This window comes from Prionailurus bengalensis, chromosome X, assembly GCF_016509475.1.
Source record: "Prionailurus bengalensis isolate Pbe53 chromosome X, Fcat_Pben_1.1_paternal_pri, whole genome shotgun sequence".
Taxonomy (NCBI): Eukaryota; Metazoa; Chordata; class Mammalia; order Carnivora; family Felidae; genus Prionailurus; species Prionailurus bengalensis.
The window spans coordinates 115,967,130-115,985,649 of NC_057361.1; the positions used below are offsets into that span (position 1 = coordinate 115,967,130).

Below are 18,520 nucleotides of genomic sequence, written 5' to 3' on the forward strand. Positions count from 1 at the left end.
ATGTGAAATTTAAGATACAAAACAGATGAACATAAGGGAAGGGAAGCAAAAATCATATCCAAACAGGGAGGGGGACAAAACAGAAGAGACTCATAAATATGGAGAACAAACTGAGGGTTCCTGGAGGGGCTGTGGGTGGGGGGATGGGCTAAATGGGGAAGGGACATTAAGGAGGACACTTGTTGGGATGAGCACTGGGTGTTATACGTAGGGGATGAATCACTGGAATCTACTCCTGAAATCATTATTGCACTGTATGCTAACTAACTTGGATGTCAATTAAAAATGAATGAATGAATAAAATGATAAAAAAAAAAAGATGTCATTCTTTTTCTGAAGTTAGTATACTGTCAACTCCTCTTTTTCTGCTCTGGAGCTTTTATTAAAAAAACACATCAGTTATAATGATCAGCAATCTAGAAAGATTGTAAACACGTAATATTTACAGAGAAAAGAGAGCTGGGTTGTGTTTCAATGCAGAAATGTTCACTTCTTTACTCTGATTTCTAATACATATGTACACTACAGAGATATATATGCAAACCTGTTCAGAAACAATCTTTATTTGCCCCATGAGCTCTTGACTATTTAAAAAAAAATATCCTGGGGTGCCTGGGTGGCTCAGTCGGTTAAGCGTCTGACTTCGGCTCAGGTCATGATCCCGTGGTTCGTGAGTTCGAGCCCCGCGTCGGGCTCTGTGCTGACAGCTCCGAGCCTGGAGCCTGCTTGGATTCTGTGTCTCCCTCTCTCTGTGACCCTCCCCTACTATCTGTCTCTCTCTTTCAAAAATAAACAAACGTTAAAAATTAAAAAAAAAAAAAAAATCCTAATGCATTGTTTTGCCAACTGGCAAAACTGAAGCTAGATAAAATATGAAAAATATCATAGTAAATACAAAAAGATTTGACAATTAGATGGGAGTCTTATAGTTCTTTTAGAATGTGAAATCACAAGTATACTACAACAAAACGGTTATCGCTCGTTTAATGAAGGTGACTTTACCATCAGTGTGTTACATTAGCATCTTCCACATTAAACACTATGAAAAATAATTTCCTAGAAACTATTTCATATTTTACTTGATGCATAATAAGAGAGGAAAAAATAGATGGGGCACCTGGGTGGCTCAGTCGGTCAAGTGTCCAACTTTGGCTCAGGTCATGATCTCGCAGCTGGCGAGGTCGAGCCCCGCGCGTCCGGCTCTGTGCTGACAGCTCAGAGCCTAGAGCCCAGAGCCTGTTTTGGATTCTGTGTCTCCCTCTCTCTCTGCCCCTCCCCGCTCATACTCTGTCTCTCTCTGTCTCAAAAATAAATATAAACATTAAAAAAATTTATTAAAAAAAAAAAAAAAAAACAGTAAGAGAGAAAACCGAGAAAGGAGCCCCCGTGGTACAATGATGTGAAAAGGGCTCTTCACTCAGAGCGACCAGTCCTTACAAAGCAGGTCTGCTCCTGCCTTTCTCCTAACTCTGCTTGGTGACCATGGCACTAACTTAATTTCTCTGCATTTGTTTTCTTCGTCTGTAAAGTCAGCAAAGTGAACAGATAATCTCTCAGGATCTTGCAGTTTTAGAAGCCTAGGAGTCTGAGTCAAAGGACTACTACTGTTATCTTGGATACTATAGGGTGAGATACAATTTTCAAAGGACTGTTCCCTATCCTGCGCAGGTATGAAAACTTCTGGCTGAGGATAAATTTTCTGCCATAAGGTTAAAGATGAACAGGAAAGACATTTCATCCAAATATACTCAGAATGTTCTGTAGGCTAGTAGATACAGGCTCATTAGGCCAACACAGTTTTCACTCATTCTGTACACATTTTACATGTTAATCCCCTATGTAAGTATAATCGAAGTATAATACTACGGGGGCGCCTGGGTGGCCGTCGGTTAAGTGTCTCTTGCTCACAGCTCAGGTCATGCATGATCTCACGGTTCATGAGTTTGAGCCCCGTGACGGGCTCTGGGCTGATGGCGTGGAGCCTCCTTGGGCTTCTCTCTCTCCCTCTCTCCACCTCAAAATAAATATGTAAACTTAAAAAAAAAAAAAAAGCATAATCTGTACTGCATCACCACGTAAAGAAAAATCACGTGTATTTGAAAACTAAATGTTCATTCTTTTTAAATGTTTATCCATTTTTGAGAAAGAGCGAGCGAGCACGTGTGCGTGAGCAAGGAAGGAGCAGAAAGAGAGGGAAACAGAGGATGTCCCAAGCAGGCTCTGTTCGGTCAGCGCAGAAGCCCCATGTGGGGCTCGAACCCACAAACTGCGAGATCATGACCTGAGCTCAACCGACTGAGCCACCCAGGCGCCCCTAAATGTCACCTTTTTAAAGAAAGGGCAAAATTTTGTTTCAGGTCCTAGGTGTTTGCAAACTTGCAGCGATCCAACTGTCACTAACATTTTAGAACTGCCTTGCCAGGCTACACAAAGAAGTAGGGAAGATTCTCAACTGTGAATCTATCAATTATCTGCCATCTAGCACCTAGTACCTAACCTGGTTCCCAAGGTCAAGATTAGCGAACTAATATTAGTAGAATGAGGACAACTGCGTACTAGGAAGTATAAAGGGGGCTTTCACATATGGAGCATTAGCTCCATTTCATGGATGAGGACATTTAGACTCAAGAGATTAATTTGGCCAAGGTCACACAGCTAGTAAATGGTCAGGCCAGAATTTAAACATGTCTTTAAGACTTGCAGGTCACTGCTCTTAGCACTACACGATGCTGAAGGAAGATGATTATTCAAATGGTGACATAGCTACAGTGATTGAACTCTTAACTGTTCCAGCAATGTGCTGAGCAGAACATACCCTTTAGGACCCAGGAGCGTACTCGAGGAGCTTGGCAGTGGAACAGAGAGATATAAATGTCATTCCAGGATAGCACCCTCCAAAAGAACGTAAATTATTTATAGCCTCTTCCATCCACTTTAAGAGCAATTCAGGAAGCTTTGGGCAAGTAAATAATTCCCACTTTTAGCACCCTTTAAGGCTTAAAGTTTTAATATGCAGAATCAACAGGCACTATGAATAATAATGGAAGGCTAGTGAATAATATGTCAGCTGTAACAAGACAAAATGATGCTTTAAAAAAAACCCCAAACAAAACCAGCCTTTGGGTGGTTGCTAGACGGTGTTTAAGTGCACATCCACGTATGCATATATAAATACATACACCGGCTTCCTTGGAGGCATAAGTAACTGCATGATCTGGCTCACTATATGAATCACTATATATATCTATTGAATTAAAAAAACAACTTACCTTAGATGAGACTATTCTATTATCACAAAATCTCTGTGCAATGTAAGCTTCTGTTTCTGAAACTGGATGATTGCCAACAAACACTGTGCGTGTACCAACTCTTTTCTCTTCTCCAGCACACTGACCAAGAGAAAGGGGGGGAAAAGTCAGTTTCTTATCACATTTCTCCACGCTTCTATAGAGCTCAGAATTCTTGCCTAGGCATGCTTCATTACAATCTAGAGAGACCAAGTACTAAAGAGGGGAAAAAACCTTGTTAGGCTACTCAAACTCCACTAGGCTTAGTCTCTGACTTAGTGAAGATTAGTACGAGTGCTGCTTGAGACAGCAGTTCTGAGGCCAACACGGCAATTCGAAAATGTTGAAATTTTTCTAAATTCCAGAGAAACAGTATTTTTCCTGCCATTTTTCTTTCTTCCATAGAATCTCAACCATCACCATCAAAGCAACGCACTCACTTAGAACAGGTCGGACTGGGAATATTTATCATACAATGACTGAGGGCAATCTTGTCAATTTCGTATCCGAGAGTCCAAAGCAGAGGGCAAATCACTTCTAAACACAAAATAATTACTTGTAAGTATAGAGAAACAGAATGGCTGTCTTAAATGATGACCAACGACTTCTACAAAGAGAAGTTGTTACTTCTTTGGCTTTACAGGAAAGACATCCTTTGTGATTTCTCAGAGCCTACCGTCAAAAAGTCCCATTTCACACGGTATGTCTCTAATGCCGCTTCTACGTTTTTTAGAAGTAGATTTGCTGAATCTAGAAGTTCTAAGGTTGAGCTCCATTTTACCTCACCCTTTTATTTCACTGAGGCTTTACTCTGTTGTTTTTTTTTTTTTTTAAAGATTCTCCAGGAAGTTTATTTTGCAAACCTTTTGCATTTCAGGTTTTATTGGCTTACACTGTTATAAAGAGAAAAATGTATACTGTTTTGAACACTGAACGATTTATCATTTTGTATGTTTACTTTTAATTGACCTTCAAATGCAGCAGCTCATGAGTTTAGTATAAGTATTCTTGCCACCCCATCCCACGTCACTGAGTCAAAGAGTTGAAGAAGATACACATACAAAACACACCCGGGAACACACACACACAGGCCTTCTGTAAAGTAAACAAATCTTTTGTAAGGTACATAACGGTTCCTTTTTGGAACTTTCTATATGTAGTTCATGTCTTTTTTGAAACTGGGATATTCCTAGTTCTCAGACACAATCTTTATAAAGCAAAGCGTTTATCTCTTTGCAAACTCAAGTAATTCTTCAGAACAATGTTTTTCTTATTGATTGGAAAAGAAAGGAGTGTGGAAGGTCAAAGAGGAAAAATCACTTCAAATGATCAAAACAGAAGAGGACTGAAAAAGAATACATTTAACAGTGTAGGGAGAAAAATTTCACGGATAGATGCTATTAAAAATATTGATATTCAAAGGAATCGCTTTGGATCCACTGCCAAAAACTTAGATTTTTCTCAGTTAATTAAAACCAAGAGTGGTGGTTTTATTCAGGAAGGTACACTGAAGTAAGAATGAAAGGATTGTACAATTTAATTTCTATATAAATGACTGAATATACAAAGTATCGAACAGAAGCACAAGATAAATTGGCAGAAATACTCAACCAAGAGCAATGATAAAGACCACCATTTCAAAGATCTTCTATGTACAAAGAATGAAAAAAATATTACTGTTAGAAGACTTTACAACAGCGCACAACTGAATCCAATCCCAATTCATTCCTCTTATACTTCTTTCTTCTTCAGTATCCGCGGACCCACATCACCTCCTGTCACTTCATTGTGTTTCTTATGTGAACCGTCACAGGCAGGAAAGGTTTAGAACGCCATCGCCTATGGTAAGCTGCTTTAGTGGGACACAAATCTTCAATGTTTATTTCATTCACCACTTTGGGATTTTCCTTTTGTATTTTAAGATTAATCAAGCTATCCTTCCGTCGTTTTTATCCTCCGGGAGGAATGGACCAATTGCAACGTAGCCAAGTGGTGAAAGTACACTAAGGAAAGGCAAGAACCGCAACTGCGAGCTGGGTGATCCTGGTAATGTTCTCAGGCCAGGGAGCCACCTTCGATATGCCGGAAGCTGCACCTGCACGACGCCTTCGCGATGTGGGCCACACCCTCCGGCACCATCTTTCCCAGCAGCCCCCACCGCTCCCCAGTCGAACTGCCAGGCCGCTACTGGCTTCCTATCTTAAATCAGGGTAATACATTTTCTTATACAAATTGGGGATAGTCTCCTTTGATGGTACTATATTATCGTGTTTGAGACAACCATATATTTAAGTCAAAAAAAGGACAGGAACCAATATCCACGTATGTATTTCCATTATATTTTTTTGTCTCAAATTTTTATTTACATTCTAGTTAGTTAACATAAAGTGTAATACTGGTTTCAAGAGCATAATTTAGTGATTCGTCACTTACTCAAAGTAGGTAGGCACAAAGATTCCCCTTCCTATCCTTGACCCCAAAATAATCATTTTAAAGCAAGATTACTTAGAGCTTGCAAAGTTCTCCAAATGTCACCCAAAGGATGCATTTCGATCTGAATTTTTGTATCTTATATTGATATTATAGGGAAAATTATTATTTTTTTCAATTAAAAAAGTAAAAATCGGGGCCCCTATGTGGCTCAGTCGGCTAAGCATCTGACTTCAGCTCAGGTCATGATCTCACGGTTCATGGGATAGAGCCACGCGTTGCGCTCTGTGCTGACAGCTCAGGGCCTGGAGTCTGCTTTAGATTCTGTCTCTGTGTCCCTCCCCTGCTCATGCTCTGTCTCTCTCTCTCTCTCAAAAATAAACACTAAAAAAATTTTTTTAAAGTAAAAATCACCCCAAAGTATAAATAAGACCTCTTGACTCATTTTCATTTCAGCTTATTAAATAATTATTTAGTGGGATACTGCTTTCAAACTCTGTAGGGAATCAATCAAAAAGTATTGGGATAAATTGAAGTAGGAGAGATTTAAGCTGTATATAAAAAGGGCAACTTCTGGAAATCTACCCTGGCATGGGCTAACAGAATCTCTACCCATGGCAATCTGGAAAAAGTCAGTCAGTATCCGTGCTAGGCAGCATAGCCACTTACCCACTTGCCCAAAGACAGGGCATTCTAAGACCCAACAGTTCCTGGAAGACGGTAAACACCTTTATCAGAATGGGAGCCATATACATTTTGATTCAGGGACTGACTTCTTTGTTTGCAACTGTAATATACAGGGTCTGACACAGCCTACTGATAAGAGCACTAAATTTTCCATAATATGCATTTTGCAAATTGTAAACAGAAAGGGAGTACACCGCAGGGCGCCTGGGTGGCTCAGGTCATGATCTCACCATGATCTCACCCTTCGTGAGTTCGAGCCCCGCGTCAGGCTCTGTGCTGACAGCTCAGAGCCTGGAGCCTGTTTCAGATTCTGTGTCTCCCTCTCTCTCTCTCTGCCCTTCCCCAACTTGTGCTCGCTCTCTGTCAAAAAATGAATAAACATTAAAAAAAAAAAAAAAAGAGCGAGTACACCTTGCTAAAGTCTAGTTCATTCTGATTCACCCTTACCCTCACCTTCCATTGTAAGTTAGTCTTCGCTCAGTCTCTACAACAGACCCGTACCTTATAATGTACAGATTTATTTGAATTACAGAAAATTGTCAAGTACATATACACACTGCAATTTACGACCTTTAATATTTGTCTGGTTGGTTAGTTTTTCATGCAACCAAGACACGACGGTAGAGTAAATAAGGAAGAGTTAACCTTTTATGCCAGTTGTCAGACCATTCTACCAATGGGAAAGGAGGAAGAGGAAAAAGGAAAGGCAGAGGGTCAGTGAAGCAGGATGTCTCCTGCACTGCCAACATACATTGTTCCCCTTGGTTAACAGTGGCCACTTATTAACTTAAAACAAAAATAAACTAGTACTTCCCCACTTCTGAATGGTCTTCACCTTTCTTCTCTGGCAGTTAGTAGCATTCCAGAGAATAAAAGGCAGGGACAAGCCTAACACAATTTCTGAGGTCCGTCATATTTTTATGAATTCCCTACATGTGAGTGGCATTTTCGGTTTTACTAAGAGCTTTCCCCATGCATTATCTCTCTGATCACTTTCAAATAAGGCCTACGTGACTTCTATGTCTATGAAGTTGGGAGAAAATGGATTGAAATTGCTGTGTAGGTTTGGGAGGGTGCGGGAGGGAGGGTCCTGGCAGTGATCATCGTTAGATGATGAAAACGGGGCCTGAGAGGAGTTGGATAACGTCTACTGAGGGTTTTTTAAAAAAGGGCAAAGTCTCCTCAGCCCCGGCAGGTTTGGGTTTGCAGCTGCCTGGGACTGGGGCTGGAGCTGAAATAGACGACTTTTCCAGGCCTGCTTCACCCTCAAATCTGAAGAACCTGCAATTTCTGGTGGAATTTGCTCTAGCTTATAATGCTGGTTAGTTTGCATAAAAATGGCAGCGCTGAACTCATGTGTAAATTCACTGTAATTTTCCGCTTGCTGCCAACGTAGTGGTTTTAGTTCCTGTGACTGTGAATAAGGTAGGTGCCTTAGCGAGGGCAGAGAAACTCCAAGTAGGAATCATTTAAAAAAAAAAAAAAAAAATCTCCCTTTGGGATGGCACACGATGTAGTGTGGAGTGGGAGGATATGATTCCCGCCACCTCATGATGAATTTTAATTCATTAACAGTCCATCCTGTGTTGAAGTGCTTCCCATCCAAATGTCCTTAGAAACGGCATTTTAAAAAACTGAAATGTGCTGGCACGGATTCTATTCTAATGACACATCATACACTACAATAAAAAGTAAGGAAAAATATTAAAAAGCGCATCTATAATACATGGGCTAATAGAGAAAGCAATTCAATTTTTTTCCTCAAGATAAAAGCGCCACCCTTTTGTACCCTTGATTTATACCTCCATAGAATGAACTGAATATTATAGGGAAAAACAAAGGTAAGTAATTTATACCAAAACACAGTGTCTCAATAAAAATCAGAGTTAAATGACACTGTTATTCAACTAGTATCATCCTAAAATCCATTCCTTTGCTAGTCATAAAACATAGAAAGCTGTTGAAAGTATAATCTGTTTCTTGATTGCCTCTAGACCAGTTACTCAATAAGAACTGAAAGAAAATAGAGACCTCGATACAAGACTGTCACTATAAAACCTGGCACAGAATCTAAAACAGCTCATGTCCCCAGCCTTTCCAGGTGTTCGCAGACTTAAAATTTTTCACGAAGTCACAGATCAGCGGTTCTTAATTCTGGCCACACGTTGGCTTTAAACGCAACACCGATGCCTGGGTCTTTTATTTAATATTTAATTTTTCGGGAAGCTCCCTAGGTGGCAACTCTAATTTGCAGCCCATGCCTGTGAAAACTGCTACAGACTCTTTCTCTTTGAATCAGTGATCGCTCTTAACTAAGAGTCTACAAGTTTTTAGTACACCAGCCATAACCCTACATTAAAAAAAAAAAAAAAAAAAGTTTATTTATTTTTGAGAGTGAGTATGCACTTGCCAGCAGGTGTGATTGGGGGCGATTGGGGGTGGGGACGGGGGTAGGGGGACGTGGATGGGCGGGGCCAGAGGATCTGAAGCGAGCTCTGTGTCCCAGGCAGGGCGGGGCTCGAACCAGCGACCCTGAGATCATGACCTGAGCTAAAGTCGGATGCTTAACCAACTGAGCCACCCAGGCGCCCCGACGTTTTTAAAGTAATTATAATAATTTAAACAATTTGCTTTCCAGAGGGTAAAAATACAAATAACCCTCAAATAGTGCCCCCCCTCCAATCACTTTAAGCTGCTCACAAAATGAGATTCTCCTTCAATACTTATTTGGCATGTGGTTAATCTCCCATCAATTATTTAGATCGTCCCTTGCAATTACACCATTATTTTTATTGGTCATCAGACTGCTCTTTGTGAGTTACTAAAGCGAATGTTAAGTAGCTGCGCACGAATGAACAAAAACGAATTATTAAAATTCTGAAAACCTGGCAATGATTTAAAACTGTTCTCGGCACCCCGGCCCCAAAGCTATTTTCCTTTCTGAAGCACTAGTATTTTTGAACGGCATAATCAGTCTTAAAAAGGCCAAATGAACTCAAAACTGAAAGAATGAACTAGCGTTTCAGCAACATTTCAGGCATCTATTAAAATGCTCCTAAAAGTCAGTGTTTCTGTTCTAGGGCTGGAGGGGGGAGGTGCCAGGATGGGGTCACCACGCTGCCAGGGAACATTTCCAGCGTATTAAGCCTCTCGGTTAAAATTGCTACAATGTATTCAGTGGTCACGTTGCTGAGGTTTCCAAGCCCACTCCATTATAACAAGCCAAGAAGAATAATCTTGATGTGTAATTTATAGTCATAACTCTAAAAGGAGCCTGAAAATCACACTTTTCAGATTTTGCTTTCACTGCATCTTCTTAAGTGATTAAGCTGTCTCCCTCCTTTGCCAAAGGTAGTGAAGCCAGACCAAGACAAGACATTTTATGTCTTCTTGCCATTAAAGCTTAATTACGGTCATATCAACCCAAAGTCTCAAATAGCTGACCAAAAGACAACTGAATATTTACAGCACATCCCTAGTCCCAAAGATGGTCTCTGGTTAGGCATTACCTGACGGCGGCACACTTAAGTGAATAGAATGTGCTATATAGGAAATGGGTATTAAACCCCACCAAAACAAAAACCTCAATCAGCAACCACAATACTCAGGACCTCCATAAAAAGCCTTGTTGGGAATCTCAAGAGTTAGACTTCGATTATCCAAATGTGATCCACTGAGCAGTTTAATTTCATCAGGGGCAATCAATTCTAAGTGTTCTCCATCTGGTCCCCCTTCCCACCATGCCCTCACTTCAAGGACCTCAGGGCTACAGAAATGCGGCTCTAAAGATGAAATCCAGCTGTCTTACAGGATGGCTAATAATTGATAGATCAAAATGCCGTAAGCATTTAGTGACTCAGGATTCTAACAGAATTTTCTTCATGATTCAGATTCTTCCATTTACAGAGAGTCAGTGAGGTTCTTAAAGTTCTGGCTGGGGATCAGCAACTCCACTTTCCTTGTTGACAGACTTTCTCTTACACTAGGGCCTGACAATATGCACACAAACTTAACGAGAGATGAACTGAGCACGCAGGTCGGTAAGGCCTGAGAAGCTACTTTTCACTTTCACTATCCATATCTACACATCACCTTGCATTCCAAACACTTAAACCTACAAACTCTAAATAAAGAGGTATAGGACTTCTCCGGATAGGAACGGTGAGGCTGGCTGATCATCTTGCTAAGGCCCGACCTGGCTGAAAAGAGATCAGAGTAAAAATATAGATCACAAACCTCAGAGGCAGGAGGGAAAGATGGGACCATCTGCATTGTGACACGCGACAATCTGCTAGCACAATGGCAGCTAAGTCCCAGAGAAAACGCTGCAGATTATCAAGCAACTCGTACCCACCCCCTGTGATCCTTGTAAAGTTTCCCAGAGTTTGGGAAGACAGCCAACTGTGGCTTGCAAGTTTCTGTACCTCCAAGGGAGGCGGCCAAGCAAGTTCTAGGAGATTGCTTTGTTCCTTAAGACTCTGAAGCAGCGTTCTGGTGGCGTGGCCTGTTTCACACCATTGGACATCTTCTTGTTACTCTTCTCCCAACACTTGATTTGCCTCTGGAGCTTTTGCCTTTAAAGTATCCTTTAAAAATATGAGTCCCTTGCACCACACAGTATTTTTCTCATCTTGCCGAGTTCTTTTCTAACCCATGCGTACGACAGACCGACCAAGACAAGAAGTGGAATTAAAAACCAAACTTTTGACAAAAGGACAATTGAACTTTGGGTTCTAGGCAGGTCAACAGTATAAGAGGAAGAGATACAGTGCAGATATTCTCTAGGATACCCTACCATGAGAGACGGAAATGCTTCAGAAATGTGCACCCAAATATATATATGGCCTTAGCAGATGGTTTTTGTGGAGAAGCCCCTCAAGGCTGGAAGATTTTCTTCACGTTTTAGAGATCTCACAGGTAAGGAAGTTTTATCTCAGCAGCAAACAGTAATACCTAACACCTAACAATGGCAAGGAAGAGAACCCCTGGATGGATGGATGGATGGATATTAGGGAGAAAAATGCCTTTACCGATGTCACTACCTAGAAGAGACAAATTCTCATCCAAATATCACTTTCTAGGTCACCAGAGAAGAAGTCTCATTGCAGTGTAAGGAGAGAGAGACAATAAACCGTGGCTGGAGCAAAAAAAATATATTGTAAAAGAGGTACCTGAAGTCCTGAACAGGGCTTTATCTCCCATTTCAATGATAGCACCATTATTTTTTAAAGTGAGAATAAGTTTCCTGGAAAGGTCTAACAGTTCAAATATATGCTGGAGTATGTCCAGTGAAACCAGTGAATGCATTTTTCCCTCTGGTATTGTTAAATATCATACAGAAAGCAAACTAGCTAGAAAGAAAAAAAAAAAAAGGCCAGGTTGTAAATGTAATTAAACAGCACATCCAGGCTATACCTGTTGTTTTAACATACCCAACAAAAGAGGCAGGTAAAACCCAAAATTCCATTATGGAGGATGGCTGAGCTGAACAACCAAGAAAATAACGGGGCGGGGGGGGCCTCTGAGCTGTGACTCAAGACTCGCAGAAGGTAGCCACTTCTTCGCTTAAGTATTTCTAGCCTTCCATTCAACCATGTTCTCGCGGCAACTTCTTGGCTCAAATTACAGTGTCTTAGGGGGGCCTGGGTGGCTCAGTCAGTTCAGCGTCCGACCTTGGCTCAGAGGTCACGATTTCGCAGTTCGTGAATTCGAGGCTCACATCGGGCTCTGTGCTGACAGCTCAGAGCCAGGAGCCTGCTTCAGATTCTGGGTCTCCCTCTCTCTGCCCCTCCCCCGCTCGTGCTCTGGCTCTCGCTCGCTGGCTCAAAAATAAACATTAAGAAAAAAAAAAAACATGACAGCGTCTTAAAGAAGTCTGTGCTTGAAAACAGCACCTTCCCTATAGGCAACGGCTTTTAGGGCAAGGTTTGGAGGGAACAGAAGAAGCAATAAAGACGTGGCCCTGGGAAGTATTGTCGATACCTATGCTTAGCGACATTATACACACACCTATGGCTTAGTTAGGTGAGCCCCCGCTTCCTTTAACAGTAAAATAGGTTCACGTAACTTAGAAGACGGCTTGCTGTAGGATTAGCAAGACACCCAGGGTTCACTTTAAAGGATCGGAAAGCCTATTTCCTTGAGAAGAGGATGAAGCTTGCAGATACTAACCAACTACGTGAAGACTGAAATTCCAGGAACCGGGTTAGCACACAACCAGGCAACGGCTTCAACGTAATTCGGGTGTAGATGTGTTATTTATAGCAAGAAGGCTTCTGGCTCTACAGCAGGGGCCCAGGCAATTCTGATGTCACCCCTCCACAGTGCGGCACGGTGAATTATGGCCCATTAGCAGACAGTGCTCGGTGCTGAAAACACTGTTCCTTCGTCTGCACAAAGAGGACTACAGTTGGTCAGGGAGGAGGGCAGGTGGCACTCGGACCACAAGTGAGGGCACTCGAGGAGGCCCCTGGAGGCTGTTGTCAGTAACAGAAGCCATTCGTCCTTTGGAACTGTTGGTCTGACCCCATGGATGTAAAATTAGCAGATCGCCCCTCCCTCTGTGGCAGAGCACATGGTCACTGGGGGACTGCACTGACACTACTGATACGGTCTCGAAATCTCCCTTCTCTCCCCCCAAAAGCTTTGGATCTGGGCGCTGCTATAAATTTAACGGGTGACCTGTAATTATTCCTAAAACATGCTTAAAAGACTAGAAATTAGCAATATGTTTGAAACATAATGTAAACTTTCAGTGTACGTATGGAAGAAAGAAGACCACATCAAATAAATACGGCTTTATGGCTTCATTGTGTTATTTGTGTGGATTATTACTTGTGTACCATAAAAATGGATTTGTGAAACTTTAATATGCCTTCAAGTGATGCCAACTAGAAATGCCACTGTAAGATGGACTGGGAAGACTATGAGACTACATCACCCTACGTTTCCCAAACTGCATTACGTGGGACAATGAGGTTCCTCGGAGAAGGAGAAAGGCTGCTTGTATAATCCTACCTCCCGGGCAATGCTATTCTATTTCCTACTTCTTCACAATCAGGAATATCGGCAAAGCACTCAAGAGTATGAGGTGAGATAACTATTAAATTTGTGACAATTTCTCTCCGAGTATGCCAAAAATAGATAAGGAAAATTAAGTGTTTGGCTATGATCCCAAGTGGGTGCTTCTGCTTCTGAGGCTTAATTATGAGAGGCAAGAAACCAGGAGATCTTGGTTCTAATTGCCTTCCCCCGATTAGTCTGTGTGTGTCTTGGGGAAGTCCCAGAATCGGTTTCTTCCCAGGTAACGCAAGGAGAGCTTGACTAAATAATCTAAAAGGACACACGGGAGTTGGGGCCAGATTTCTAGCAATAAAACATGAAATGCGGTTTTGGATGTTGTTACCATTTGCCACCTGGCTTCGGCATGGACCAAAACAAACCAAAAAAATGGTTCAAGGGTGGGAAAGAGATTATCCGCTCGAGGATAAAGAGTAATTTACAAACCAATACACTTGAGAAGATAATGTATTCAGGATGAAATGTATTCGTGAGCTTCAAAGTAGAAAAGGAGAGAAAAATAAAGGAAACATGAAAAGTCACGAAGACCAGGGAAAGACTCCTGTGTCCTAAGGGTGCTAATTTTGGTACGCTAAAAAGTACATTAGCTTTTGGGGGCTTTAAGGATGCCCATTTAAAGCACCACAGTGTCACCTGCTTTAATGGTAACCTTTACATGTGAAAAAACGTATTCCTCCTCAAATGTGCCTATTACCCAAGGGAGACAGTTTGTTCTTCTGATAAAATAGGATGGACTTCATGTCCCGGCATCCAGGGTGTAAACAACTTCAAATTAGAACAGGTTAGGATTAACCATCATAAGCACAATTAGAAAAATGAACGAACCACTTAGAATTACAAATTTTACCTTTACAAAGGGTTTTTACTATAAAATGAAACACACACTCAGATATAAGTCCACTGGAAAGAATTTGTATTAGAGCAGACACATTCAGAATCTATGACTTCTCAAAAACAAGCACTACTCAACATTAAAGGTCATACCACCCCCAGACCAAACATTTTTTGTGTGTTTTTTACCAAACAGGACAAGCAGTAGTTTCAGGTTCTGTTCAAGTACATGATTGAAAATACAATGAGATATTTCCAAAGCACACACAGGGGGTATTTAGAACAATTATAAGAATTTACAGCCAACATTCAAAATACCTGGCAAGCTTTGAACAGGAAAAACACTTTTAGCTAAATCATGGAACAACACTGTGGTTATAGCATTAAGTGTTTGTTGCCCAGTGGAACACGGCAGATTAGTCTATGACGAATACTCGATAATTAAATGCGCACAAAGAATTCTCTCGACTACAATGCATTTCACTCTACTTCACATTATAAAGGGCATATGTGTATCCAAATGTGTTAATACATTTCCAAGTCTATTCTTACTCTACTCTGTAAACTCTAATATGATGTAAAACTTTTTAAACACTAACAAAGAAAACAATGACAGCATTAGTTAAGGGTAGAAAAAATGGCAGAACCCGACAGAACACAGACGATTCCCAAAGGTCAGAAATGAAAGTGCACCTGCAGATTTCAACCGTTATTAATTAATGGAGGCCAATTACGGGTGGACTGTGGACTGATGACTGTGGATGGGCAGGAATAATCTTACAGGGTATCTGAATATCCTAAGATGGCCTACTTGTGTCCCTGTTTGGTTCCCCGACATTTGCTACAGTCTCTGCCCGAGACTAAAAGCAAGCAGGTACATTTCTTCCCTGGGTGCTGGGCACAGTTCGCTTCAAAAAATTAAAAAAGAGGAATAAAGGGAAACAGAAGGGAAAAGGCAGAAAGATAAATGTGTCAAACCAAAAGAAAATTAGCTGTGATGAGAACATTCTGCTGTAAGACTGCATGGGGCTTCCTGATCATTCTCGGCGCAACTCTCAAAAGACACCTCCCAAAGAGAAGAGTTTCTAAGCAACACATACGTTCAGAAGGAAGAAATTTTTTTAGATGTCAGGATTTTAGACCTCATCTTCGATCCTAAAAATGTGGGCAACGGGAAAAGGTGGGGTTCTCCTAATAGTTCCAAGCCTTTCTTAGAATGATGCTGGACACTGATTTTATGGATTTAGAATCCAATTCAGTCCAGTGTGCCTTTGAGCTTCACTGTAACTTTTCATAATACTGAGCAACGATGTGACGAGGTACCAAAATATGAAATAGTCAATGCAAATAAAGGGGAGGTTCACTCATGCATTTTAAAGGTGGAAAACAGTTTGGTGGTTCATCAAAAGGCTAAACAAGGTGGGGGTGGGGGGCACCGGGCTGGCTCAGTCAGTAGAGCATACGACTCTTGATCTCAGGATCATGAGTTTAAGCCCCACGCTGGGTGTAAAGATTATAAATAAATAAACTTTAAAAAAAAAAAAAAAAAGCTAAACAAGGAATTATCATGAGTCAGCAATTTTACTATGTCTACATCCCAAAAGAATTGAAAGCAGGTGTTCAAACAAAAACGTGTACGCTGATGTTCAGAGCAACACGATTTATTTACAGGAGCCAAAAACCGGAAACCATTCAAATACCATCAACAGATAAACAAAACATGGTATATCCGTAGAATGGAATATTATTCAGGCATAAAAGGGAATGAAGTACCGATGCGTGCTACACAACATGAATGAACCTTACAAACATTATGCTAAGCGAGAGAAGACAACAAAAGGTCACATATTGCATGATTCCATGTATATAAAATATTCAGAATTGGTAAGGCCATAAAGACAGAAAGCAAGTTGGTGGTTGTCAGGAGCTGGAAGGAGGGGAGACTGGGGAGTGACTACGTAAATGGTTACGAAGTTTCCTTTTGAGATGATGAAAATGCTACAGAACACGATGGATTTGGTGGCTTCACATGTGAATGTATGAGATGCCACTGAATCATTCACTGTAAAATTACGACTTTTGTTATGTGAACCTCACCGCAATAAAAAAAAAAAAAAAAGTTAACACTCTTGCCTTATAGCAGGTCAAGGGGCAAAGCTGTTAATATGGCTGATGCATCCATTCAACCAATGTTCACTGAGTCCCTACTAGGCAAGACACTGCAGATATAGTGATGAATAAAAACGTGACGCTGTCTCTGCCTTCAAGGAGTTCGGAGTGTAGTGACGGAGACCAGATAGGAAACAAATACTTCTACAGATCAGCTAAGTACCACGAATGATGGCCGTGCAGTGTCCTGAGAGCTGACCCGGCCAGGACCACATTCACAACCACACAACAACGCAAGCCCGATCAGATCACTCCTCCAGTCCCCTGCTTTCATAGTTTCCCACTGATCTTAAAACCGAAAATTAAAAACTTTACTCTGACCTGCAAGGTCTGGCACAGTCAGGTCTCTTCCTCCGGCTCCTCCAGCCTTGTAGCGCCCCCAGCCTCTCCTTGTTTTCTCAGTTACAGCCCATTGGCCTTCCTTCCATTCTAGGTGAGCCCCAGGCCCCGCCCCCGCTTCACTCCACACGGAATACGGAATACTATCCCCTCTCCGAGACCTTGACCGTCTTAACCTGTAATCACCCTTCAGATCTCTCAGCTGTCACTTTCGCCTGAAAGCCTTCCCTGATGGCAACTCAATTGAAGAGAGCCCAATGACCTTTTCTCCAAAATCTATGTCTGCTACACAGAATTTACAATGAACAAAGCAAAAAGAAAATCTCAACTCAGCTTTTCAAAAAGCTGTAACTCCAAGTGTCCCCTAAATTCTTCTCCAATTCTGCCCAAGAAACCCTTTACGAATTCCTTGACTTTGCAGAAAGTGTGTTTTTTTTTTAAAACCTTCTGGTTAGTTTCAATAAAAAACAAGGCCGTGATTGTGACAATAAGAACTTTGTCGGTAGACAAGCTCATTAAACACTAATTTAATGTGACTGGTTATTGTGATGCCTTGTTAGCTGATCTATATACACTTCAGACAATTTTATGCAGAGCAGTATTCAGATTCATCATTTCCAGTTGATTAAACAGTTGATTAAACATGGTGGTTATGGTCATTTCTGGCAAAAAAAAAAAAAAAAAAAAGTCAGGCATCAGGCCAGCAATATAATCCTCAACGTAATATTGTTTCTGTGAAGAAAATCAGATTAGACTTCTATTACTTTGACTTCCATGGACATAACCTGCCATAACGTACAAGGCCAAGGTATAGAAGGCCTTCGGGAAGGCCCGTCATCCAGCTAGTATGCACTATGGAACAGAGGCTAGGTCCAAGGCAAACACAATTCCAGTCAGCCAGCCATGCGCTGGGCTCTTTCCCAGTCTACCTCATTTAATAATCATAAACTGGGGCAGGGTATTTTTTGCAACATTGATTTCTGCAAGCAGAGCAGAGAGAAATATCACTGACATATAGAAAGTCCCCCCACACAAAAGACTGCTGAAGTTGTCAAAGGACGTTTATACAATATTAAGATTATCCCTGTGCTTCTTGGAAGTGAAAATAAACTGCATTTTTTTTTTTACTTTTATTTTTTTTTTAATGTTTATTCCTTTTCGAAAGACAGAGAGAGAGGGGGGGACACAGAATCCGAAGCAGGCTCCAGGCTCCGAGCTGTCAGCACAGAACCCGACACGGGGCTCGAACTCCCAGACCTCGAGATCGTGACCTGAGCCGAAGTCAGACGCTTAACCAGCCGAGCTACCCAGGCGCCCCAGAAAATAAACTGCATTTTTGAAAATAACATCTCAGTGATTAACAGATATTTTTTGTATAGTCTTTGGGAGAACAACTTGTAATGAAGCTTGCACAAAGGGTTTACTCGTAAGTGAATCAACAGCAGCATGTAACCGGCACCACTAATTCTTAGATCGCAGCTTCCAGTCTGTAAGAACGCTATCGAGAAATCAACCCCAAATCCGGATACCCTCCTCTGAGTGGAAAACAAGACTAGTAAGTTCTTTCAGCAGTTTTCAGGTTGATATGCCTGTTGGTACAAGGGGCTGGGAAAGAAAGCTATTTGTTCAAATGAAACTTCAAATAAGAAGATTAAAACCTAACACTGAAGAGCAGCACAGCTGTAAGGAAAACCTCT

The 18,520-nt window shown here is 41.3% G+C and overlaps 1 protein-coding gene and 1 pseudogene across 7 annotated transcripts in view; both read right to left on the reverse strand.

Moving 5' to 3' along the window:
- The window catches only part of ATP11C (ATPase phospholipid transporting 11C), a 172,102-nt gene that overhangs the window by 88,245 nt on the left and 65,337 nt on the right, over positions 1–18,520 (reverse strand). For all 7 annotated transcript variants that reach the window (XM_043570518.1, XM_043570515.1, XM_043570517.1 and 4 more), the window contains exon 2: positions 3,270–3,389. In XM_043570518.1, coding sequence (XP_043426453.1) covers positions 3,270–3,389 — 120 coding nt within the window. The remainder of the gene's footprint in view (positions 1–3,269; positions 3,390–18,520) is intronic.
- LOC122477704 lies at positions 3,413–6,864 on the reverse strand (annotated as a pseudogene).